The 26,079-nt window shown below is 42.8% G+C and overlaps 1 protein-coding gene across 7 annotated transcripts in view; it reads left to right on the top strand.

Annotated features, from left to right (window-relative positions):
- The window catches only part of ARHGEF3 (Rho guanine nucleotide exchange factor 3), a 306,479-nt gene that overhangs the window by 247,067 nt on the left and 33,333 nt on the right, over nt 1–26,079 (top strand). For 6 of the 7 annotated variants that reach the window (XM_049640756.1, XM_049640760.1, XM_049640757.1 and 3 more), the window contains one exon: nt 16,099–16,206. In XM_049640756.1, coding sequence (XP_049496713.1) covers nt 16,099–16,206 — 108 coding nt within the window. Of the gene's footprint in view, nt 1–14,485; nt 15,219–16,098; nt 16,207–26,079 lie in introns of those variants that run through there. The other variant, XM_049640762.1, reaches the window with a different exon arrangement.

Raw genomic sequence — 26,079 nt, 5'->3', positions numbered from 1 at the left:
TTTAACCCATATTCTTCCTTTTCCCCCTCACCCTCAGGGAAGGATTGGGCAAGATTGTATTTTATGTTGGGGCAGTCATAGAGTCTAGTGGTTAGGAACTTCTATTTGAGGGGTGGACTGAGCCAAGCTTGAATCTCAAGTTGGCCACTTATGAGCCAGGAGATCTTGGACAGTGACTCATCCTCTGAGCCTCAGTTTCCTCCTCTGTAAGTGAGAATTTCCAAGGGGACTGTGAAGATTAAATGAACACACAGAGGGCTTCCACAGAGCAAATGGTCCACAACAGCAGCATCTATTTTCAGTGTGCATCAGTTGAGTGGAAGCTGTGGCTGGTCATCCCTATCAAGGGGTCTGCTGGAAGGTCACTCTTTCCTTTGTAGGAAATACCCACCCAAGTTCCCAGGGATTCGAGTTGGCACTGGCCATTATTTTTTTAAAAAACAAAAGATGTTCCAAGCACACTGGCAAGATTCACGTTCATTCCTGCCAGGCAGGATGAAAAAAAAAAAAAAATCTAGTATGGTTTACTGATGTTCCCAGAATGGCTTTCAAGCAGGGAGTGGGGTGTGAGCTCAGGGTAGAGAGGCACCCCAGTCATGGGAGATGAGGAATGTGTCATCCCTCCTAAAGGCTGGCTCCCACCTGACATGCATCATCTGGGAATCTTAACCAAGCTCCAACCGCAGAGACAGACCCAGGGCAGGTGAGGAGGATTAGGTTGCTTTGGGAGTCCTTCCTGCCCTATTCATTAGCAGGGCACTTTAATTATAAATAGATCCTTTGTTATAAATGTGGGGAAATTCCATAGCATGATGGATACAACTTGGTGAAGAGCTGAACAACTAAAAATGACCCCTATTGCTCTTGGATTGTCAGTAAATATTTATTGAGACCAGACTCTACTCAATAATTTCTCCCGAGTTTAAAAGAGAAAGGCATGCTTTCTGTCCTCAAGGAATGTGTACTTGAGTTTGACCGAGTCATTCCGAACCCTGACATACAGACAAGTGACTGTCAATCAGCAGAAAGAGGGATGGGGAAGCAGGCAATCTCACAGACTGGGAGGGGGGCAGTACTAGGAGGTGGTCCTCCAGTGAGCCCTTTGATGCTGGATGCTCACAACACCATTCCCCAGGTGGGTCTTCACAGAGGGCAGTGCCCACTAGGGGCACATGAGCAGGGCACCTGTGTACCTGGCTGGACCTCTAAGATGCTGGGGGGAAGCCAAGAGGGGCTTCTGATTCCAGAGGGACAGGGCTCGGATGTTGAATGAACAGCTTCAAGTTTTCCATTTCCTGCCTCAGTCTCCATTGTCCTGCCTCTACCATGTTTATTTTGGTCAGGGTTCCCCCAGGGCTTAGGGAGTGAGCAGTGCTGGGGTTAAGAATGCAGATCTTACTGAGGCTCTGCCACTGACTGTGTACACTGGCTGTGTGACCTTAGGAAAGGTTCTTAACCCCTCTGAGCCTCAGTTGCCTGCTTTGCAAAATGAGTTTGCTAATAGTCCTAACTTAAGAGAAGTCAAGGAAACCATGCATAGAAAGCACTTTGTCACAGCCTGGCACGAAGCCACCATCAGTATTGTTGCTGTTACGTTATAAGAAGAAGTTGTGTTTTCCGGGAAGCCAGTGTAGGGGGTGGCAGGGAAGCCATTCAAGTCAGATTTGAATTTGAATTTCAGCTCTGCCAATTAATTCGTTACCGAGCATGACTTAGGGCAAGTCACTTTAGTTCTCTAAACACCTGCTTCCTCTTCTAAAAAATGAGGTGATGGAGTTGTTGTCTGATACAGATGAGTGTGTGTGTGTACCGGCACCTGGAACAGAGGGACTCCACGGTTCTTGGTGTCTCCTCCTCCCCACCTAGGGGTTCCCCATTGTCTCCATTTGACAGTCAGAAGAGAGGAGTCATACCTGGGTCAGGTATGGGACGACTTCTCTGTTTCTAGAAAATTGCTAGCATCTGTGTAGATAGGGAACCTCGCAGGATGCAATTTCCTAACAATTCTGGAGGCTTTGCTGCCCCTGACATCATTCTGTGCAGCCCTGCTTTGTAAATTCAGGAGCAACCCCAGAGCCGGACCCCAAATGGTGGGGCAGGAGGAGCAGGAGCGCCTGGCCAGTGAAGGAGACTTTCCCTCGATCCCTGAGGGTACTTAGGGAAACTTTTCCAGGGAACTCTTGCCAGGTTAGGCCCCATGTGGTCCTTCCAAAGGAGCCCTCCCATCTCTAGATGGCTTGAGCTGAAAGACTCATGGGAACTTCGCCCCTTTCTACCACAATAAATAACATTTTTCTTTTACCACAAAACTGCCTTTGTCTTCTCTGGAAACTTTCATTTGCATCCCTTACCACTGAATCTCCAGCATTTTTTTACAAAACCAAACAGATCACAGGTTTGTACCTACTTCTTCTCTTTTAAGTCGACTGCCATTGTCTATTCATTTTCTCTCTTGCGACTTTGTGATTGAAATGAGCTTCAAGTGAGGTGGGGAGCTGAGCGGGTCTCCGAGCCTCTGCCTCCTCTGTCCTGTGTGTGACACACTCTTTTTCAAATTTGCAGGCTTCTGAATTTTAATAGGCTGTAGATAATGATACATCTGGTAGCATATTAATTGCTCAGACTTAGAAATAACACGTAATCACTATGTTTCAAGGCTGCAAATGAACAGCACTGAGAGCCAGTGTTTGTTATGAGCTTTGGGGAAAATCCATTGTTTGTGGGCATTTTTAAATTCCTGTCATTAAAAATGTGCAACAGAGAGCCTGGGTGGCTCAGTCGGTTAAGCGTCCGACTTTGGCTCAGGTCATGATCTCACAGTCCGTGAGTTCGAGCCCCGCGTCAGGCTCTGTGCTGATGGCTCAGAGCCTGGAGCCTGCTTCAGATTCTGTGTCTCCCTCTCTCTCTGACCCTCCCCCGTTCATGCTCTGTCTCTCCCTGTCTCAAAAATAAATAAAATGTTGGGGCGCCTGGGTGGCTCAGTCGGTTAAGCGTCCGACTTCGGCTCAGGTCACGATCTCGCGATCCGTGAGTTCGAGCCCCGCGTCGCGCTCTGTGCTGACAGCTCAGAGCCTGGAGCCTGTTTCAGATTCTGTGTCTCCCTCTCTCTCCGGCCCTCCCCTGTTCATGCTCTGTCTCTCTCTGTCTCAAAAATAAAATAAACGTTAAAAAAAAAATTTTTTTTTTTTAAATAAAATGTTAAAAAAAAAAGAAAAAAAAAAGAAAAATGTGCAACAGAATGAAGACTGTCTCAAATAAAGTTAGTTTTGTGTTCTGTGTGTGTGTGTGCACGTGTGCATGTGCATGCATGCGTGTGCATGTGTGCATGCACACACACCCACACACACACACAAACACACATCTCCCAAGGGATAACATTTTGAAGCTATTCATCTGCCCAGTTGGGGTGTGTGGGGGCAACAGAAAGGCCATATGAATCCATTTTAGATCACCTACCTCACAGCTTCCTGAACAGCATGCTCTGTACCTCATTTTTCTACATACCATTGCTCAGTGGGTGGTAAGATGTCGCTGAAAGCTGAAAACAGGAAAGCTTAAATTTTTTTTATTTTATTCCCAATTCAGTCAGCCCCTTGTGGCTGTGCCACTGGTAGTTTTTTTCCATTTTGAATAATCAGATTTCAGTGTATTCTGTTCTCAGTTGAGAGTAGACTGTTCTAAAACCCCCAAGTGCAACCTTCCCTGGTTCTAACAGGAGGCATGTGCTGCTGAGGATGAACGTGAACCCAGTGATTTGAAGGGATAAATTGTGCTAGGAGGGACAGCTGGGGGTTACCAGGGAGTGTGGCAAATGTATTCTATGTTTCTCTCTGGAGGCCGCATTTCTGCAAGTCTCGTCTGCTCAGATATTGTTCTTGTCAAAAACAGAAGCTGACTGGGCCCCAAGAGAGGGGGTCCGTGTTCTCATCCTGCATACCCCGTGCCCTTGGTCAGATGTCCCTGTAGGTTTTACCCAGCAGGTATATCCCTGGTCCCAGCCTAGTCTTTAGTCAGATGGCAGACCTGGTTGTCAGCTTTGCTTGCCTGAGACGTACTTGATCATCCCAGATTTGGCTGGAACAATCTGTCCTTCCTTTGGGACATCAAGATTAAGATCTGAGCATCCTTTTTTTTTTTTATTTCTGTACTTCTTTTTCCATTTCTGGGAAGTAAAGATAGTTCTGAGCTTCAAAGGAAAAGAGGTGGATGGGAGGACATGCCAGTGGGTCTATATGGTTCTTTCTGGAAGCCAAACGTAACATGTTATCTTGGGAAGAAATTCCACCTTGCTCACCTGACATGGGTTGAATGCTCAGAGTTTCTATCAATACCTAATCCCACATAGTAGTGGGATCTGGCAAGATTGGAGCACAGCTCTTCTAGCCCGTAATTTAGCAATGTTGGGTAAGAAGGAGGATTTTGGTGTAGACCTCAAGACCCACTTGGATTCCCTTCCCTAACTCACTCAGGTTCTTATCTTGGGATTTCATGGCTATTTTCCTCTCATCCTACATAGCCTTGGATCTTGCCAAACCACTCCCAGTTTTGCTCTATCCAGCCAGAGCTTGACTAAACAGATGATAAAGCTGCAGGAAGAAAGGGAGGTCAGGAATGTGGAATCAAAATATGTGGTCTCATAGCAGCCTGAGGTGTAGTGGCAGGAACATGTCATTAGTGAGATTGTGGTGTGGCAGGTAACACGGAGTTCCAGCTTCATCCTTGGGAGGCCCAGGGTAAAATCTAGTGCTGCAGGGATGGATGAAGGCAGGAGAGCAGGCTGGGGAAGGGACCACACCTCCCCTTGGGCATCAGAAGTAAGGGCAATAATAATCTGATATTTACAGGGAGCAACTTATGGGGCAGGCTTGTACCAAGCACATTACCTACATGATCTCATATCATCTTCCCAAAAACCCTGTGAGGGGGCAGGAGACTCACCGACTCACAACCCCCCCCCCTCCCGCCAACTACACAGAGGAGGAGACTAAGCCCGTGGAGGTAACATTGTTGATCTGAGGTAATAGGACATTGTGATCTGGCCAGAAAGGTTGGCTTATATTATATGCTTAGATCCTTTGCAAAGAATCAACACATTCTTTGGGCCAGAGTGATAAGAACTTTGTGACTTGCTGCAGAGTCTGCAGCTTATTCCTAAACTCTGGGGAAGCCTCTGCAAATATCCTTGAAGTATTCTTGAAGCCTGTACACAGCAGCTCCCAAACCCTGAAGCAGGGTTGAAATCCCCAGTGGCATTCTTTTCCACCTCCCCTCCAACTCAGCCCAAGGGGAAGCCAGGGAATCCCTTTCATAGAGATCAACAAACGCAGAATTTGTATCCCACCCAAGGGTTTCCAAGAAGTCAGTAGGAAATGACTGAATGTGAAACCCCAGAATCACAGAGGCCTTCCTCTGGGCCCTGTGGCCGTGATTAGGCCAACACTGCCACTTCCAGGTGCCTTGTTGGCATTCTGCAACCAGGGATGTGTGCTTTGACCCCATTTTCTAGACCTATGGATGGGCGGGCATGATGGGCACATCACTTCTGTGGCATTCTTGCCAAAAATGTATAACCTGAATCTAACCGTGAGAAAATACCTTCTGGGCCCAAAGCTGGCCTTCCCTTAAGGGCCACAGAGGCGTGACTCTGTTGGCAGCCCTTATCCTTTTTCAGGAGGCCAAACTCTTGAAGTGCTTCAGCCTTGAGCATCTGGCCTGGTCTGCCTCAAGAAAGTAAAAGTTTTGCTTGATGTTCGGAAGGCAGATGTGGAATCAGGGACCGCAGAGAGAGCTAAATATTTGGCTTCCTCTTTCTCTGAAGGTCCATAGTGCCATGTCTGGGCATGACCAAAATGAGTTTCAGGCGATGGGTTGGCGTTTGCTAAAAGGAACTTAACTGGGGTGTGGGTGTGCATTTCTCCTCTGCCCAAGGTTAATAGTAACATCCTGTGTAAGAGAATTTGAATGTGGTCTTCTACTAAACTCCAATATTTTAGGGCTATTTATTAGATGTGTTTAATCTTGGGCCAATTTAACCAGTAGCAGACTAATAAAATAACAAATTTGGGCTTGCTGCCAGGACAAATGTTGACTTACCCTTATAATGTTGACTGAAACGAATATCTTTGAAAGTAATTGAGGAGTGAAACGTTTGCCAAAAATACAGTGTCTGAAACAGTGGTTCTGTTTTATTTTACTGGCACTGCTAAGAGATTACGTTCGTAACTTAGGCTGCCGCCCGCTTCGGCTCTCAGAGTCCCATATTTTACTGAATTATTGCCCAAGATTCATTTCTTTTTTTCATCCCATCACTGTCATTCAGCAAAAATGAATTTCCCCGAGGCAGACAAGCAGGGCCAGTTATTCTCCAATGCAGGGGCACAGATTCAATGGTAACCAGAAGAGTAAAGATAATAAGTTGCTTGAGGTCTGCCCTCAGAAACAAAATGGTTTGCCCTGAACATTAGCCCTCTCAGAGTTTGTAGTAAAATTAATTGCTTCTCCTGGCTGAAATCCATCTCCCTCACCCCACACCACCCCTTCCCTTGGTCATTTTAGTTTATGCGCACATTAGGGAACTACAGCATTTTGCCAGCATGTGTTGTAGACTTGAAGGAAGCAGGGAGGCCTGGAGGAAACGAAGCCGGGCTGACCACAGAAGTTATCATAAAGTGTGATTTCTTTCTATGCTCATTTTTTATTTGCTTTTTATGGGAGACTGTGTTTGGGGCAGGGATGGAGCAGGCTTTCAGAGGCTCATGCCAGCATTGTTTCAGCTTAGTCACATGGCCTCCTGATGCCTCCCCCTTCATCAAGGCTTCCCCAAAGCAACCACCTCACAGGCAGACTTTGGCCAGATGCTGTAGGTGCTAACTGGCGTGGGCAGAGAAGACTTGATGTTCAGAGAATAAATAGAATCTCTCCAAGCTTCGTGTGTTCAGTTTTATGGCCCTGAGAGCTGATGGTTTAATTTGTGGATTTGCATAGACCATCTTGTGACATCTCTGTCATCTGCTGGTTAGCATTTCCATGAGAGGAGGCTGGAGAAATTGTTGGAATCACAACATAGCAAATCCAATACCCTGTCTGCAGCTTGGCCATGAGACCCAACCAACTCAGAGTGGTCTGGTTTATTTATCCAGACTTTCCTGACTCTTCCTTAGCAAGCAAAAATACAAAAACAAAAATAAAAATAAGTGAACAAAACCCACACAACTTTTTTTTTTTTTTGAAAGAAATTGAGATGTTTTTCTTAAAGCATCTGATATGGAGAAAGTTGGGCCATTTCATCAAAGAGGAAATCAGATTTCCCTTGGATGCACAGGGCAGGGCAACAAGACTGCAGGAGAGAATAAGCACAAGGGTGTGGCCCCCATCTTTGAGATTAGCTGAGACAAAGTATCAAGGACCCCTTCAGGGCGCTGTTCCTGGTGGTTTGTCAAAGTCCACAAAGTCTGTAGCCCTTTTGTTGAAACCACTGATAAAAATCTCTAAAGGAAAATTGTAGTTCTGAGTGTGAAGACCTTTTGCTCACCTTGTGGGTTAGAAAACCAATAATTTTGAAATGCATTTGGCCTAATCAATGAAGCCAGGTTTCCGTTGGAATTTGGGCCTCATTATTTGCCTTTCAACTTCTGGTAACAGATGACACCAGGTCAATTAGCTCTGTGCCAGGGAAAAGAGCAGAGAAAAAAAAAATTAATGGAAATTTTGGAGTTGAAACCATTATTTCATAATTGTCTTTTTCTATTTCAAAAAACAAAAAAACAAAAAAAACAAAAAAACAAAGATGAAGAGTCAGTTGCAGACTCCATAGAAGCTCCCTTTCATGTTCCTATAGCCCTGGTCCTCCTGCTCAAACAGCTCTCTGAAGGCCTCCTCGTTGCTGCCTCCGCGCCCTGAATGGCCCTGTGGTCCACTGTGCCCTGCCTGCTGATCACCTGCCCCTCTCTTTGACTGCCCCAGCCAACATTGACTCTCTTGGGTACTTTGCCTGGATCAGCCTTCTGGTTCTCCCTGTTGAGCGAGGAAACATCTCCCCCCCACCCCCACCAAGGGTGACACATGTACACTTCAGTGAGGCCAATTTTGCAAATGCTGGGTAAACAGTCACAAAGTTAGATTTAAAAGGATGCGTGTAGTCACCATGTATCTCTTCCAACGTATGTATTAATTACAACGGGAATAGTAACTTTACTGGGAGAAATCCCGCAGACAACACCTGTATTAGTTTCCTAGGGCATCTGCAACAAAGTGCCACTAGCTGGGTGGCTTAGAACAACAAAATTATTTCTCACTGTTCTGGAGACCAGAAGCCTGAAATCAAGGTATTGGCAGGGCCATGCTCCCTCTGAAACCTGCAGGGGAGTCCTTTCTTGCCTCTTCCTAGCTTCTGGTATTTGCTGTCAGTCCTTGGTGTGCTTTGGCTTATAGGTACATCACTCTAGTTGCCGCCTCCATCGTTACATTGCCTTCTCCTTTTATGTCTTTAAATTTCCCTTCTAGAAGGACACCAGTGATTGGATTTAGGACATACTCTAATCTAGTATGAAGTCATCCTAACTGATTATATCTGCAAAGTTCCTATTTCCAAATAAGGTCACCTTCACAGGTTTGGGGGTACAACCTCCACATATCTTTTTAGGGGTATACAGTTGAAGCCATGACACCACCTTAGCCCAGTGGTCAAGGTTACCATCACCAGCAATAAGATAATGTTACCCTGATATGATGTACCAAAAAGGACACATCACTTCTGATGTGTTCTTGCCAAAAATGCATAATCTTAATTTAATCGTGAGAAAACATCAGACAGATCTAAACTGAGAGATATTTAGCAAAATAATCGACCAGTACTCTTCAAAAGTGTCAATGTCATGAAATACAGACCAAGGAACTGTCACAGATTAGAGGAAACTGTAGATATATGACAGTGAAGTATAAATGTGAGATTCTGGATTGGATCCTGAAACAGAAAAATGGCATTAGTGGGAAGGCTGATGAAATTCTAGTGAATCCTTTAATAGTTTGGTTAATATTATTGTAACAGTGTTAATATCTTAGATTTGATATATGTGCCATGGTTATGTAAGATGTTAATTTCAGGTAAGGGGGGTACAGAGTACACGGAACATTCTGCACTATTCTTGCAACTCTTCTATAAATCTAAAATTACTTCAAGATCAGTTTCTTTAAAAAAGAGAATGCATACACTGGGTGATTAGATAAATTCACCTGTTCTTAGTGGCAAGGGGGAAGGGGAGGAGAAATAATCTAGTAAAAACATACCAATTTGTGAGTTCGATTTTAGGCTGTGTTCATGGAAAGCTTGCTTTTCACAAGGCACTGTGCTTTGCACTCATTATCATTGTCTTTTGGAATAGTGTAGCTATTGGAATATTATAGCTTTTTGGAATAGTGTAGCTGAGGTGTGTGGTCTGAGATAGGATCCACATCTTGCCTCTGCCACCTGAGATAGGTGACCTGTGTAAGTACTTATGCTCATGGAACCTCAGCTTACTCATCTATAAAATGAAAATAATGGTATTAGTTCTCTCACTGGATGTTCTGAAGATGCCATGAGCAAATCCATGTAAACCTGACACAGATTATAAGCTCTTACAGAATTAAATGATAGCTCTTACCCACAATTCTCACTACTGCATTATAAGAGAATTCTTTCCTTATTCTTCAGTTGAAGAAACTGTGGGTAGGTAACTTGCTCAAGGTCACGCAGCTAGAATGTATGATAGCCAGACATAGATAGATGGATAGATAGATAGATAGATAGATTTTTTTAATGTGATTCATTTTCAATCATTTAGTTAGAAAAACATTATCTAGAAGGAGAACCTGCAGGAATATCTTGTCTTTGAGGGACAAGGTACAACGCAGGCTGTCTGGTCCCCCAAAGGGGAGGAGTGGAGCCACCTGAAGGAAAGCTAGGACTTGGAGGGGGCACAGGCAAGAGTAAAAGAATTGGCCAGCAAGTCAGTGAGAAACCCTGAAAGGGTGGGGAGGCCTTGGCAATAGGAGGTGTCAAAATAAGTGAGAACACCATAATATTTGTGGTGGCTTAGAAGTTTTGAAGGGTGAGAATCTTGGGCATAAACCATAAGACAGCATGAGCCAGCCTTTGGTCCTAAGGATGGGGGTGGTAAAGTCAAGCAGTCAGGTAGTCATGAGTTTACATTTATTTGGCTGGAGAGAGGCAGAGTAGGAGAGAGGATCTAACAAGGATGGGAGGTCTTTGCCTTCTTAGTAGAAGATGGTGTTGTTGTAGAAATGGAGAGAAAAATATACATTGGGAGGCAGAATTGGGAAACGGAAAGTATACTCACAGATTAAAATAAATCCAACAGAACAGAGGTCTCCCCTCCCTGGGCAGTCCAACCTTGAATGGCTCCTATTTTCTCTGTATGTTTCTACATCTGATTTGAACTCTACCAGAATGTTTTATGTCATGGAGTCTGGCGATTGGCAGCCTGTTGATAGCTTTTTTAATGAGAGCAAATAAAACACCAGTCAGTAGCATAAAGCAGACTTCAGGGAGTCTGGTGGCTGGGTCGGTGCCTCTCCATCAGTTTGCTCATCTTTAAGTTTGAATGTTTCAAGGTAGCTCTCTTAGCCTTTGATTTCCCAGCTACATGGACCCTTCCCTATTATGGCCTATGTTAGTTGAAAATTACTGAAATTCAGTAGTGGGATTTTTTTTTCATTTTACCAAGTTTCTTCTAATTATGTTCAATTTTAGATAATGTCTTAGCATCTGACTCTTTCAGTATCCTTTGTCACTAGGCCCTCACTAACGTCTGAAGTACAGATCTTTGATGGCATCTGTCTGCTCACTGATACATTTGCAAAATGGTTCTCTGTCCATTAAAATAAGCCTTTGTATCATCTAGCATTTTTACTGCGTACCACAGGCAGGACTGCATACTGCGTCCCCCGTGCGCAGCCCCCAGCTTTGACAATTACCAACCTGTGATCAGCTTTGTTTCCTACACATCCCCCCTCTCTATCCCTGTGTTACTGTGAAACAGATCCCAGGCATCCTATTATTTTATTTGTCCCTTATTTGTAACCATCAATGGTCAGGGAAAGTTTGTGTCATGTTTGGGCTGATTTATTTGGAAAGTTAAGACAATAAAATGTAGTAGGATAGGGTTTACTCACATAAAAGATAAGTCAGATATATCTCCTGCTTACCAGGGGAGGACCCTGTTTAGCTAGCTCCAGAAAGAATAAGCAAATCAAGCCTGTGCCCTCTCCAGAACTTGATGATTATCTAAGTGTGCCTTGGGAGGGTGCTGTACCTGGGAATCCTTGGGCATGTTACAGTAGAAAAGCTGAGGCTAAGGACCACTGACCCAGGAGCCAGCAGCTGTGTTGAGCAGTGGTCTGAAAACTGTGGCCCACAAGCCAAATATAGCCTACTTCCTCTGGTCTTCCTTAGAAAAGAATGGCTTCTATTTTTAATGGTTGAAAAAAGCAAAAGAATAATATTTTGTGACATGTAAAAACTATATGGAATTCAAATTTTAATCTCTAAATAAAGGTTTAAAGGAACATAGTCACATTCATTTATTTACATACTGTTTAAGACTGATGGCAGAGATGAGTAATCATGACAGAGGCTAGATGCCCACAAAGCCTAAAATATTTACCATCTGGCCCCTTACACCAAGCTGTAAGGCATTGGCTCTGAAGCCAGCCTGCTAGGTTTAAATCCTGGCCACCTTTTTTCAGTGACTTTAAGCACATTGCTCATCTTTTGCCTCATAATAGTAGCTACCTTTCAGGGCTATTAGGAGGAATAAACTAGTAGATATCTATAAAGCATTAAGGGGAGTCCCTGCAATAAATATGAGACTGTTGTTGTTGTTGTTGTTATTATTATTATTTCATAATGCTAGGACTTCTCAATCAGTCTGAAATTATAACTTCCTGTTTAACGTAAGGATGGTGAAAGCCTCCTAGAGGGGTACTGAGTGGATTAAACATGACCCTTGGGTGTGCAGTTCCCAGCACACCTTCTGTCACACAGATGGAGCCCTGCCTAAGGCTTCCCTGGTATTTTCAAACATTTGAAAGACTTTTCTGAGCCCATTAACTTATGGGCGAAAGCATCTGCTAGCACAGTCGATTCTCATCAGGTGTGGAACAAGCAAGAGCAGTGTTGTCCTGCAGTAGAGTGGTCAGTCCTTTCTCACCCTCTTGGGCTGAGTTTGTGGCTAAGTGAAGGTAGTCTCAGGGCAGCTACAAACATGATAAGGAAGACCCTTCTATTGCTCCCCAACCCTACCCCAGCTGCAAAAATGAAGTACAGGGAGAATGAGTGATGGTTTGCTATATGCCACGTCTATTAGAATGGAATAATTTTTGAAGGAATAAAAAGTTGTGCTGGATCATATTGATATGATAGGCACTTTCTTACATGCATATAATCTGCTTTGGTTTTTACCTATTGGGAGATAAGAATGAGGAGAGGGAAGAGATAAGAATGAGGAGACTTCCCTGTCTCCCCTAGGGAAGGAATATGAAAATCATTTAATAAAATCTCACATTAAAAATGAAATGTCATTGAGTGCTTTATTCCCCTTTGCTTGTATTTCAAGCACAAGAGATGTTTTATTTTATTTTTTTTCAATATATGAAGTTTATTGTCAAATTGGTTTTCATACAACACCCAGTGCTCATCCCAAAAGGTGCCCTCCTCAATACCCATCACCCACCCTCCCCTCCCTCCCACCCCCCATCAACCCTCAGTTTGTTCTCAGTTTTTAAGAGTCTCTGATGCTTTGACTCCACAAGAGATGTTTTAAATTGCTGTGCTAATTCATTTACAAAAATATGTGACCTCCATGCTTCTTTCTTCATTGTCTCCTTCCCTTCCTGCCACCTCTCCCTTCTTTTTTTCCCTTTCCTTGTCCTCTGGAAAGATAAACAGAGAACATTTGATAAAGGTCAATATTCATTCATTATGAAAATTCACAGCAAACTTAGCATAGAATGGAACTCTTTCTCCTTGATAAAGGGTATCTCTCTCATACTGTCAGCAAACACAATTCATAATGATGAAATCTTCATAATAACCACATCAGAATCAAGAATTACCCTAGTGTACCCACTGTCTCAGCTTGTAATCAATAATATACAGGTGGTCCTAGCTGGTGCAATAAGACAAGAAAAACAAACAAACAAAAAAACCCTGTAAGACCTAGAAAAAATGAAGCAAACTTTTTTATTCAGAAAATACTGCCAACACACAATACTCAATGCCTTTTTCTTTTTTCTGTTTTCTTTTTAACCTTTTTAGTGAGATGCCCTCCTTCTCTGTCTTAAAACTGCATGGTGGGGTTAGTGTCCACACTTGAAACAGATATCTTGTTTCTGGGCTTAGCACTGACCTTGCCCAGCTTGGTCTGGCAGCTGAGTTGTCTCTGCAGGTTGTATTCTGTCATCTCTTTGTAAAGCCCGAAAGCATCCTTGGAATTGCATTTGCTGGTTTTCAGTAGAGCTATTTACCTAGAATCTGGAAACATTTTCCCTGAGGGCTCTTTTTAGATAGCAGTAAAATGCAGCTGGAGACATACTGAGTAAATGGAAAAGAAAAATCAAATTAGGCCAAGAATTTTTTTAATCTCCTATTCTCACTGAAGCCCTCAAGGAGAAACCATAATTCATACTTTGCTCATGTGGGTCAGGCAAAAAGCCTCCTCAATAGATCCAATAACCTGCAAATGTTCTGGTTTTAAAATTGTACCTGCCTGCTTTGCTACATCACAGCCCTAAATCAGGCAGCAACAGTTTCTGGTTCAATTGTTCGTTACTCGGGAATGTCAGATTGCCAGAGAGCAGCCTGCTATTTACTTCCAAATGGCTAATGCCTTAGGAAAGGAGTTTTAATTACAATCTCATGTAGCAGCGCGGCATACAGCCTGCAGAGTGGCTGGCATTTGCAGTGTGCATGTATCTCCTAACTGCTTAGGAAACACCCATCGACTGGGTCATATGAAATGGACAGCAAAGTCAGCAAAACCTTAGAAAAGATGATACAGCAAGGGGAACAGAACTGAACCTTCCCCCATCCCGCCAAGCGTGCAATGCTCCCTGCCCCTTTTTAAAGCGGGAGAACCCAATTGGCGTTTGCCCTTCAGCTTTCCCATTATGATACAGAATCTGTGATCCAGCACCTTTAGCCATTAAAAATCTGGCGATGAGTCTCCAGGCTCAGAGGTGCCTGCAGGATCATCTGAGACCAAGTCCTGCTGCCCTGTGAAATCCCTCACCTCCTCGTTTGCTGCAATGCAGTTTGTGCCACCAAAGGTGGTGATATCACAACTCTGGCATTTCCAGCCCGAAGCAAGAGTTTTATATAGAGAAATTCAGGGGATGCTCAAGAGGGTGTGTGTGTGTGTGTGTGTGTGTGTGTGTGTGGATTTAGTTTGCTGATGATGCAGCTGTGACGTAAAAAATATTTTAAAAATCCTTCTCTGGGCACAGATGCTCAGAAGCCAGGCCCTGGACAGGAAGCATCCTGAAGGACACTGTCACCTGGAAGCAGAAGGGCTATTGGATCTTTTTCTTCAGCCCTTAAACAATAGTAAACGTGATGTCCCTCATATTGAGAGATTCATCCTTTGCATTTTGGAACTGAGCCTTCCCAGTGTTCAGAGAGTTTCCTACTGTCTGTTCAGCTTAGCATGCCAGAAAGCTGGAGAGGTCCCCGGCAGCCCTGATTCATTCTCTGTCTTGGAAAAGTATTTCACTGCTTCGAGAAATCATGAAGTGAATCCTGGCAGCATCGTGGAATTATTTTGCACTTTTTTTTTCTTTGGTCTTTTAATTACTTTTCTACCTAAATGCCCAAAAGGTTGGGTCTATTTCCAAGGGGGCTTCTGATGCCTGAGATCAGCAAAGGCACAAAATGACATGAGAGTTTCTCGGCAAAATTCCAAATTCAGGCAAGATTTTTCCAAGCACCTACTATGTTCAAAACACCCTGCAGGGATGCCCTGGAGAATCTGAAGTTCTGGTTTAACCCTCGAAACTTTGAAAGCAATGGCTGAGAAAGAAAGATGAGCATCTTGAGGCTCCCTCTGGAAATGGTTGAGGTTCGCTACAACAATTGGCAAGTTTGGCTTTTTCCATCAAAATTTGGTGTCTTCATATGCTGTCCGGCATCTACTGCAGGTCAGATGGAGCTTAGGAAGGCAAGGGTAACTGGTCTCTTTGTCTTTGTAAAATGTTTTGTCTGCCATGTCCTTCTTTCTCACAGCTTGTCGTTTTTATGTAATTCTCATCTGCAAAGTCACTGAAATGGGTAGGCTCCCTCTCACCCATCTGCTTGGTTTGGGGTAACTTTGCAGATTTGCAAGTTTTATTTTGCATGTTTTATGTGGAGGTGATTTTCAAAACTTGTGACTATATGAATTATAAAAACCGATGCCCATGGTGCAGTTTTCTCTCTGTACATTTTCTTTTGCTGGTTGTTTTTATAAATATTCATATGTGCATTTCAAATATACTGTAGGTACAAAGATGCTTTTTAAAAGGCCTAGTAATAGAAGAAATTCCTTAAAAAAATTTTTTTTAATTTAGTGAACTAAAAAATCAAACATTCCTTGTGCTTTAGAAAAGCCATTGCATAAAAGAAATTTGGAGAGCGGCTTCAGGCAAGGTAGGAAAAACGTTTTTAAAAAGATGAAACCAGAAGCATCAAAACACAACTGCCTGACAAGGTCATTAGATGGGAAATTTGAGGCAGCTTTTCTCTACAGGAAGCATTGGGGGAAATGATTCTGAGTGGAAGCTTCTGAATTAAAAAGCTGTCAGATATTGGGTGTGAGGAGTAAGGGGCAGACCCTGTCCATTTGCTGTCTGCTCAGAGGCCGCTTTTGTTGATGTCCCCCTGCCATTTCCCCTTTCCTGGCTCCTGAGCCAGGTCACCTCCACACAGCTGGAGAGAGATGGGACACTGTTTACATTCCACAGACTGTGTGCAGCCAGTGTGGATTGGGACAGGAGTGTGTGGTGGAGTTATGTCGTCTGTAATTAACCTTGACATTTTCTTTCTTTTTTTTTTTTTTAACCCTGTAGGAGCCTAGTAATAAACGGGTCAAACCCCTTTCCAGAGTCACATCACTAGCAAACCTCATCCCACCCGTGAAGGCCACACCGTTAAAACGCTTCAGCCAAACCCTGCAGGTAAGAAGGACACGGTGGGCTTGTGTTTGCAGAAAACCATTTGTGCAGGAGGGGACATTCCTGTCCTACCCAGAACCTCCCCTTAGATCTGAATCAGTGCTTATTTCAACAGAAGGGAGCAAGTAAGGGAACTTAAAAGGAAGAAATATTTGTTTTCAAATTGTAAACTGGGGTCAGATGGAGTCCTTTGAGGGCTGACTTGAGGAGTCAGGTCTTTCCTCCAAGTCCTGTACCCCATCCATATGCACACTCACAGGTTTTGTCCTAAAATCTCTAAGAAAACTAGACCTGAGCTGGAGGGTAGGAGAGCCTAGTGCTTAGACTATAGCTTGGGGAGAAAAATTCAGCCCACTCCCTGTTTTCTTATGGTGCACAAGCTAAGAATAGTTTTTCCTTTTAAAATGACTGGAGCGAAAGTCAAAAGAGGAATAATATTACATGACACTAGAAAATCATGTGAAATTCAAATTCAGTGTCCGTAAGTAGATTTATTGGAAAACAGACATGCCTAAATATTTATGTATTGTCTATAGTTGCTTTTGCATTGCAGTGGCACAGTCGGGGAGTTGTGGCAGGGACCATATTGCACACAAGGCCCAAAATATTTACCATCTGGCCCCTGTGCAGAAAATGTTTGCTGATTCCATGCTTAGCACAAAGGCCCTGGAGGCTTAGCACAGTACCTCAGTTCTGACCGTGGCTCTGTCACTCAGAGACTTTGTTACCTTGGGCAGGTGACATAACATCTCTAGATCTTGCTTTTATTCCTAATGGGTAAATTGGAGATGATGCCACCAGCTTCTTTAGAATAGAATCATTGTAAATATTTATAAGATAGTACACTTAAAGTCCTTGGTATTTAGGGACACCTAGGTGGCTCAGTTGGTTAAGCATACAACTTTGGCTCAGGTCATGGTCTCACGGTTTGTGAGTTCAAGCTCCGCGTCGGGTTCTGTGCTGACAGCTCACAGCCTGGAGCCTGCTTCCAATTCTGTGTTTCCCTCTCTCTCTCTGCCCCTCCCCTGCTCACACTCTCTCTCTCTCTCTCTCTCTCTCTCAAAAAGTAAAATAAAAAATAAACATTAAAAAAAATTAAAGTCCCTAGTATTTATAAGACAGTGCATTAAAAGGGCTATTTTGCTAACAAAACTATACTAAGCCCTTTGGTAGCAATCACTAATTTACTAATTACTTGGCTAAGTAGTAGACATTAGCTACTATAATAATTCTTTGGTAAACAAGTGGCTATAGTTGTTCTTAAACTCCCAATAAAGTTTATCTTTTAAGGTGAAAACTGAGATTTTCTAAGGCCTGGGACCAAATCTGATAATCATAAAAATCCTTTTGCAGACTGAAACCAACAAAAGTCATGCCATGAAAAGGCTTACCTTGCTTAGCTGAGTAGTCTTGAGTCTGCCATTTCTTACTTGTCCTGAATACTTTTGCTTAGCCGTATTTTTATCTTGGCTTTCCAAGTTATTAAGAAAATTGTGGACCAGAACCCAAGGCATATCCTATGTTATGAAAATCTATGATTCAAGAACTGTTTTAGGTCTCCCTCACCCCTTCCTGCCATTGCTTCTGCACCGTTCAGCCAACATGTCATGATTCTGCATAGCCCAAGCTGTTCTTGCCATTTCCCTGTGGATGCTGTCCTTATTCAGTGCTTATTTCCTGCCCTGTCCATGCCCCTGTTAGCTCTCCTCAGTTTCTCCTGAATGAATGCATTATCACCTAATTAGCTATAGGTTTGTCTCTGTTTCTCTCGGTGCTTGGGCCTCTGGGCCCTTGGTTATCCCCTGATCCCCTTTGTGGGAGAATAGAGAAGAAAAAAAAATAAGGTCATCTAGGGGAGCCAGATGAAGGGCTTTGAAGCTAGTGAAGAAAAATGTGTTTACCTTCTCTCCCCCATGACCAGTCCCTGAGCCCTCTGGCCAAGTTCATCACAGGCTTCCCCTGGAAGATTCATCACCGCCCTAGTCCTGCACATCTGGTCTTTCGCTGAGTTCTGCTTTTTGAAAATTCTTTAGTCTGTCTACTGCCATTTCACCCTTTCCTTTCCATCCAAGTGGCTGGGGCTCAAGTTCGCTCTCTAATTATTTCCTCCCTTGATTACGAGACCTCCATGTTGCCAGCCATCTCTTCCCATTGCCCCCCCTTGGACAGTCAAACCTCTTCCCTGGGAAGGTCCTCACTCACGCTGTAAGCATTGAGTGGGCCCTCATCAAGCACAAAGCTCTACATCCTGCCCTCATGTTGCTTACATCCTGGACAGAGTTCCTTCTAGTAGATTTATGGGACAACTTGTCCCTCAAGTTGTGTTTTGTTTGGCTGTGTAGTGTTTACAGCTAACTTATAAGAATCCAAACAATCCATATAAGAATTTGGAGTTCTGGCTTCTTTTAAAGAATTGAAAGGCTTGGCGGTACTGGTCCTGTGTTGCCACATGGCAGTAATGAGCTAGACCTGGGTAGCTAGCCAACTGTCACCTACAGATGTCCCCACATCTCCCAATTATCCTTCCAACATCAACCCCTTGATTCACTAGCATCACTTTGCCTGGCCTATAGACTCCATGTTTGTGCTCCTATCTAGAATATAGTTTCGTCTATGCCTCCCACCACAGCCCAGGCCTGACTGCATGTTGCTATACGATCCTCTATTGTCATACCTTCAAAATCTTTCCTTTGGCTTCCCGGGCAACCTTTATTCCTCTTCTCCCACCTCTGTCCTACATGGATCCTACACAGGGAACACTTCAGGAAATATCTGATCACCTTGAGAATTTGCGTTGACCTAGAGAACTGGGACAGAAAGAAATCAAGCCATGTCTGAAATCCAACACACTGAGGCCAAACAAGGATGAGAAAGCCAGACCTGAGGGAGGAATCTGACATGTGGAAATTGGTTTCTAAAACCTCAAAGAATTTTTTTGGCAAAATAATTTTTTAATTTACTTTTTTCAAATATCATGATAAATAGCTAGCTCCAGGCTCCATTTATGGGACAGAAACAACCTGGCAGAAGCAGAACTGTTATTCACAGTGATTACGCACACGGACACAGAGAGAACTTGAGCATTGTCCTTCTGTTGTGAGTGTGTCCTTGGAGCGGGGAGGGGTCAGCGAATAGAAATATGCCCCTGAATCTGTGAGCAGAGTTAGACAGCCATGTTTACAAGACGATCTGCAAAGCATAGAGAATGCTGTCTTGCCCCCCACATATCTCCCTGTTGGTCACCTTGGTGCATACAGTACATGTTTTGCAGAATTATTTCCAGTCCTTGCATCCCAGTAATTGCTCCGTGACTTTACTGCTTCCCTCTCCAGCTAAACTGGGATAGGGTGCTAATGTGGCCTGAAGAGCAGGGAAGAGGAAGAGGCAGGGGGAGGAGGCCCCAAAGGAGTACTCAGTAGGCCAACTTCACATCCTCTTCCATTTTGTATGCAGGCGTCTTGATGCACATTCTAAAAGGGGAGGAACAGAGAGCAAGGAGAGTGGCATAGGGGCTGCCCCAAACCTCTCAGCATTCATTCCTTACTCATAGGCGTGTATTATGTATTCCTCTTCTCCTTCCAGAAACAACTTGAGACTGTAACAGAGCAGCTTGGTTCTCTGTCACAGTATCCCTTGTCCGTAGCACCTGGCCTCATAGAGACATATATATCCCTTTTAGTGTCCAGTTATGTCTGAGGTTGGGTTCCTTTTATTATAGGAGAAGAGATGACTTAGGCCCGAACACCTAAACACAATCCTTTCATCAATAATGGAACACTTGGCAGTCCTTCCTCTGGCTCCCCGGGAGACCACAGGTTAGCCCAGAAGGATATCAGGACAGCCCGGGGCTGGCACCCTTTTCCAAAAAGGTTAAAACCCCGACCACAAATGTGAGTGGCTCTGGAAGCAACAGTTCGACAAGACACTGCAGGACTTGTTCTCTCTTGCCTCCCCTGTGCCCCAGATGGACGGGGGGCTCGGGCCTCAGCACAAAGACAGCATTTGTGGAGGTTGAAGAGGGACAGCCGTCTGCCTGGCCTTCCGTCTGTGTCTGACTGGGAAGTTACTGCTGCTGATAGACTAGAGCACAGATGTCTGCATCCCTCTTGGCCTAAAAATCTCCTTGCTGGTCTGCTGGGGAAGAACATGCCAGCCCAGCGCTAAAGGGGCCTGCGTGCACCCCTCCTGCTTAGTGAGGACAGTGAGCGCTGCTCAGGCAGGCTGGGGCGGGTGGCTGAGCCGTGCCTGCCCCTGGCTCCACACAGCTGCTAGACGCATTTGAGCTGGGTCCAGTGCGTGTTGTGGAATGCTGTGCTCACAATGCTGTGGTTGAGACCTACGTTCTCTCTGAACATGAGCTTCATTTCTTTTCCATTATAAGAGTATATGCTCATTGTGGAAAAATACAAAAAAGGGGAAAGAGAAAAGATTCCACTCCAAACAGCCCCTGTTAATATTTTAATAATTTCCTTCCACTGTTATTCTAGGTATATTCACATACCTTACATACCCTGAGCCTCATTTGGTGTTAGTCACAGTGTACCCAGCATTATCTTTGTGTGATCTGTTCACTCTTGGATTGAACTCTTCTGTGGGGGACTGTGCATGGTCAGTTTCTCTAGGGTTTCTATGGGTCTTGGCCTAACATAGTTCCAAGCTATACAGATAGGGGTAGAAAGGTTTCCTCTTCATCATTGTTACAGCCTCTTGGGGGAATTGTACCTTTCATTAAAGTTCAATAACTATCTTTATTTCTTCTAATACTTCTGGTCTTGAGTTATGTCTTTTTTTTTCTTTTTTTGTTTTGTTTTGTTTTGTTTTTGCATTTTGCCCGCAGAATCTCTTTCTTCCATCTCTTTTATTTGCATCCCCCTCTTTGTCATTTAGCTGGATCAGAATTTTGTTATGGCTTCAGGGAAGTAATATATCACAGTTATGCTTGGAAAATGTGATCTTAATGGGCCAAGTATATATTATTCCAGTGTCTTGATGTGTCTTGTTTTACATAGCCATTCTCCTATTAATGGATATTTTGGATGTGAATATTTTTAAATTATCAAATAACCTGTATTGAATGTCTTTTGAGGGCTTTTGTCCTATTTTTTTTAAAGTACCTTCTAATTGTGCTTTCTTTTCTGATTATATAACATCTTTTTTAAATTGAAAAATACAGAGAAACACAGAAAAGGGAGTAAAGTTCACTTATAATCCCATCTCCCCATCACTAAAAAAAACTTATATTAACATTTTGGCACACACTCAGACAGTCTTTTACTATATACCTGCACGTGTTTTTTTAAAAAAACAAAATAATCATACTGTATATACTATTTTCTAACATGTTTTTGTCTTAACAGTATAAAATAACCTTACAGTATGAAAATACATTTTCGTGTCATTAAATATTTTTCAGACTCAATTCTTAATGAATTCATACAGTATTTCATCAAAAAGATATACCAGGTATTGATTCACTCTTCTGTTGAACATTTAAGTTGTTTCCATTTTTCTACCATCATAGATGACACTGCTTTAAACATCCGGATCGCAAATCTTATATGTGTCTCTATTTCTTCCTTTCCTTACATAATATTCCCTAAAGTGGAATTCTGGTTAAAAAAAATGTGAAGTCAGGGCATCTGATATCACTGGAGTCAGGCCTCTCTTCCTGATGTATACCTGTCTTGGGTGGAATTACTCCTCTGTGCATCCTGGTTCTAGACTCATAGTCACATTTGTCCCTCTCTTTTGTCAGTTTTTCTATTTTTCTATGACATCTTCACAAGATGGCCCTTCCCAGGGGTCCCATGGCTTTCCATGCAGACCAAGTTTGTCTCTTACTTTTCTTTGTATGCCTAGCACTACACGTTACTTAGGGTGTGCTCAGAAATTAGCCGTTACTATTATCACTGCATTTATTACTAGAATAGTTGGCCATTGCTTTTCCTTGGGGCTCTCCAGGAGGTGGCAGTGGGTGCTCATGTAGTAATGTTATATAATAACTGGGCTATTTCACAATAGAATATCAGCCCCTCTCCCACTTCTATCCCCTCAGGGAGGATTGTTGTGGCTTAGGAAGGGTTTTTGGTAACCACATTCCCCGGCCCTTAGATCTGAAAAGTATTTTATTTCACCCAGATGCAACAGAAAATGGGATATATTAGTGTTCTCCATCATTCATTATCTCTACTGTGTTGTTTATTATGCTCTAGACTTGTTGGGGGAGGTCATCAGTATGCAAAAGGAGACAGGGCTCTTGAGAAGGATAAAATCTACTGGTTACAGTTGTCTAAGATATATCAGCAAGTTATAAAAAAGGAAATTCCAAACCATTGTATCCCAACTAATAATACACACCCACAATAATGTATGGTTAGAAAAAAGCTAAGAACATCATCAAATTCTTATAGTGGTTATCTCTCAGGAACGCAAGTATAAGAGATGTTGACATTTCCTTTGTCTTCTGTCTTATGTTCTCCTTTTTCTCCTATTACATAAGAATTAGAAATCAGTAGAGAATGAATAAGCAGTCTGGGTCTATTGAGTTTTATTTGTTACGTTATGTATCTCTATCATGCATGAATTCTTTAAATAATTGTATATTATCTTTGCAATCAGATAAAAATGGGTAAGATTTTAAAACCTTGTGTGATAAAATATGCTAGAGAGAGAACTAGTAATGGACAGGTTGGGAAGAGAGGGGGGCAGGTAAAGGAAGTCTGCCTGGAAAGGGTGCAAGGATTTGTGTTGGGCCTGGAATGACTCAGAGCTGAGAGGGAGAAAGGAAGGAGGGCATTTCAGGTTTGAGGAAGGAGTGGGAGAAGAGTGGTGCCATCTAGCTATGAGAAAGAAGTAGAGTACCCCAATACATGTGCTTAATTCCATGTATTCAAAACCATGATTTTCCTCTCCAAAGACCTCAAACTTAGTCTCTTGGTCCGAGGTCATACACTTTCTTTAATTGACAAAAAGTCTTTGGTCCTAAGTTATTTAGCAGATATGGAAACAAGCTTGGGGTGTGTGTGTGTGTGTGTGTGTGTGTGTGTGTGTGTGTTGGAGGAAGCAACCAGAAATCACACTGCCTTGCAGTCTGGATGCTAAGAAATAACCGTATTCCACATCAACAGGAGCTCCTTACTTCCTGTTGGTCTTTACTATTCCTGGAGTGATAGTTAGACCACTATCCTAGTTGACTATTGTAATCTAAAGCTTGTCATTTTTTATTTAGCAATAACAACTTCCAGTAGTTGAGTATTTACAATGAGACAGGTTCTGTGCAAAGTACTTTACATTCGTGGCTTCATTTCACCTTTTCCATAATGATGCAAGGTGGGATTTACCACCACTCATAGGGGAGGAACCTGAAGGTTGAGAAATGTGTTCTAAGTAACACGTGTAAGTGCTGTCTCTGGGATCCTGTACGGTTTTCCCTGTGGCTCTCATGTAGTCAGCTTCGGCAAAAAGTCAGCTTGGTCATAATAAAGCCTGTAGTTTGCCAGGATCTAAAAATAATGGCCAGAGTTTTGGTCTGGAGCATCACACCACAGTGTTGCTACTTACTGTTTGTTTGTCTATGTGGCAGGGAGAGTCATCATTTCCATTTCAGCTTGTGGAATATTGTATCATTAACATTATTGTGCAAAAGCTGTTTTATGGTGTCTAATGAAGAGGTTGAGCTGCTGCCCCAAGTCTCTGGAAGGCTTCCTAATTTTTAGTTTGCACTGAGAAAATTGTACAATATTTTCCCCACACCTGAACCGAATATTTTCTCCAGCTTTTCATTAATTCTACTTAGAATCTCTCTCAGCTACATAGTGACTTCTTGCACTGAGTCTATGGGGTTCAATATATTTTTTTTATTGTGAGTTGATTGGGTGCCTTCTTATCATGTTTTTAACGTGCATTAATCTGAACCAAATCCAAATATGATTTTATGTTTATAGCACCACTTCAAACTCCCTGTTCATGGTCTTGCACATTTGTTTACTGATTTTGTTTTTTCTTAGTTCATATCTCTTATTGAAAACCTCAAAAATAAATGTAGAGAAGTATGGAGATGAAAATGGAAACGATCCATAGCCCACCATTTAGGGGCAACATCTATTAACATGTTGTTTTTTTAAATAGAGATCTTCCTTTTCTTACTTAACTCTACAAGTGAGACTTTCCCATTATCACTAAGCTTTTCTTAAAAGAATGTTTTTAACAAATATGTAATATTCCATTTTGTGGTTGCATTGTAATTTATTTAATTATTCCCCATTGGTCACTTTAGGCTGATTCCATATCTTTTGCTTTTATAGGCAACACTGTGCTGCTTTTCTCCTCCTATCAGTCATCCTAATGGAGGTCCCCCAAGGAGGCATTTGGTCCAAGTAATTCAAAGATGTGTCTGATGTTTGCTAATGAGTGAAAACACAAAAACCAGTACTAATGGTGGCAGTGCAGCCAATGGTATAATAACAGTGATAGATAACATTCATTGCCTACTGCCCACCTACCAGGTGCTTGGCTAAGCCCTTGACATATTTCATCTTACCTAATCCTCACTGCAACTTTGTGAGGTACTCATTACTATGCCCTTTTACAGATAAGGAAACTGTGATCCAGAGAGATTAACTTTCTCAAGGTCCCTCAGCTCTTAAGTTGACTTGAAGCCATGTCTATTTTACTCCAAAGCCTGTGTTCTTAACATAAAGCCATGTTTTATAGTCAAAAGACTAGACTCTGTTCCTATTCCAACACTTACCTTGGGCCCAGTCACTAAATCCCCTGGTACTCAGATTTCTCATCTATTAAAAAGGGCAAAAATGCAAGAATCTGTCCAGTTGCCTCTCCCAAGACTAGCGTGAGGCTCAAAAGTAATGGAAGCCCCAGAACTCAGAAGTTTTATTTCTCAATTTAAGTTAATTGTTCTAATAAAGCCTTAAATGAGAGACTCCTCCAGGATGCTCTTCAAGAACATTTTCAGATCCCATCCATAACTACTGTACATTGTAGTAGCAACATACAAACCTGTTTTCCTCTGACAGTCCCACCCTAACCTCCAATGTTTAGTAATAAAAACCATCTGCTATAAAATATCAATGCTAAGTACAGAGAATTTCCCTAGCTTGAACTCTCTTTATTGGAGCATGTTATCTTTAGCTATAGAGACCTTCTGTTTTTGGAAAAGGGCGAGGGAGCACCCTGCTGAACAGGTGACAGTAACAAATCAAATCTGTTCCATCATGCCTCACCTGCTGAGTTTACATTTCCTCTGACACATGTAAAGGGTCCCTCTTTTCCCACCTGACAGACAGTCCCCATTGCACCCGTAGCATCTTTTCCACATACCCAGCTCAGGCATAAACATAAGCACCCATTTCCTAAATCTGCATTATCTGTGCTTCTAATAGCTATTGTTATTTTAGCTGCCAGTAATTATGAGCTTTAGGTTTTTGACTGGTTTGCTAAGCTGGATTCCCTCATGGAAATTGTTACTTGTCCTGGAACATTTTTTTTCATTCCCCACTCCCAGAGGGATCTATGTATGTGTTTCTGTTTTTATGCTATCCATCCCAATGCTGGGTCTCTCCTAGTCACCATGGACTGGTGTTTTTCACTCCCAGGGACATTCAGCAGTGAAGGTGTTTTGATTGTCACAATTGGGATGAGTGCACTTCTGGCATCTAAGGGTTACAGATAGGATATTGCTAAACATCCTGCAAGATACAGGACAACCCCTCACAACAAAGAATTTTCTGGTCCAAAATTTAACTGGTGGTGAGGTTTACAATCCCTGTCAGTAGCCTGAAAATCATTTATTTGGGCACATGCACCCCACCACACTCTGAAACTTACCTTAGGGGAAGAGGATAGGATATTGGTTAAAAC

Source organism: Panthera uncia, chromosome A2 (genome assembly GCF_023721935.1).
Source record: "Panthera uncia isolate 11264 chromosome A2, Puncia_PCG_1.0, whole genome shotgun sequence".
Classification (NCBI taxonomy): Eukaryota; Metazoa; Chordata; class Mammalia; order Carnivora; family Felidae; genus Panthera; species Panthera uncia.
Note: the sequence above shows the minus strand (reverse complement) of the source record. Positions and strands in the feature narration are given on the sequence as shown.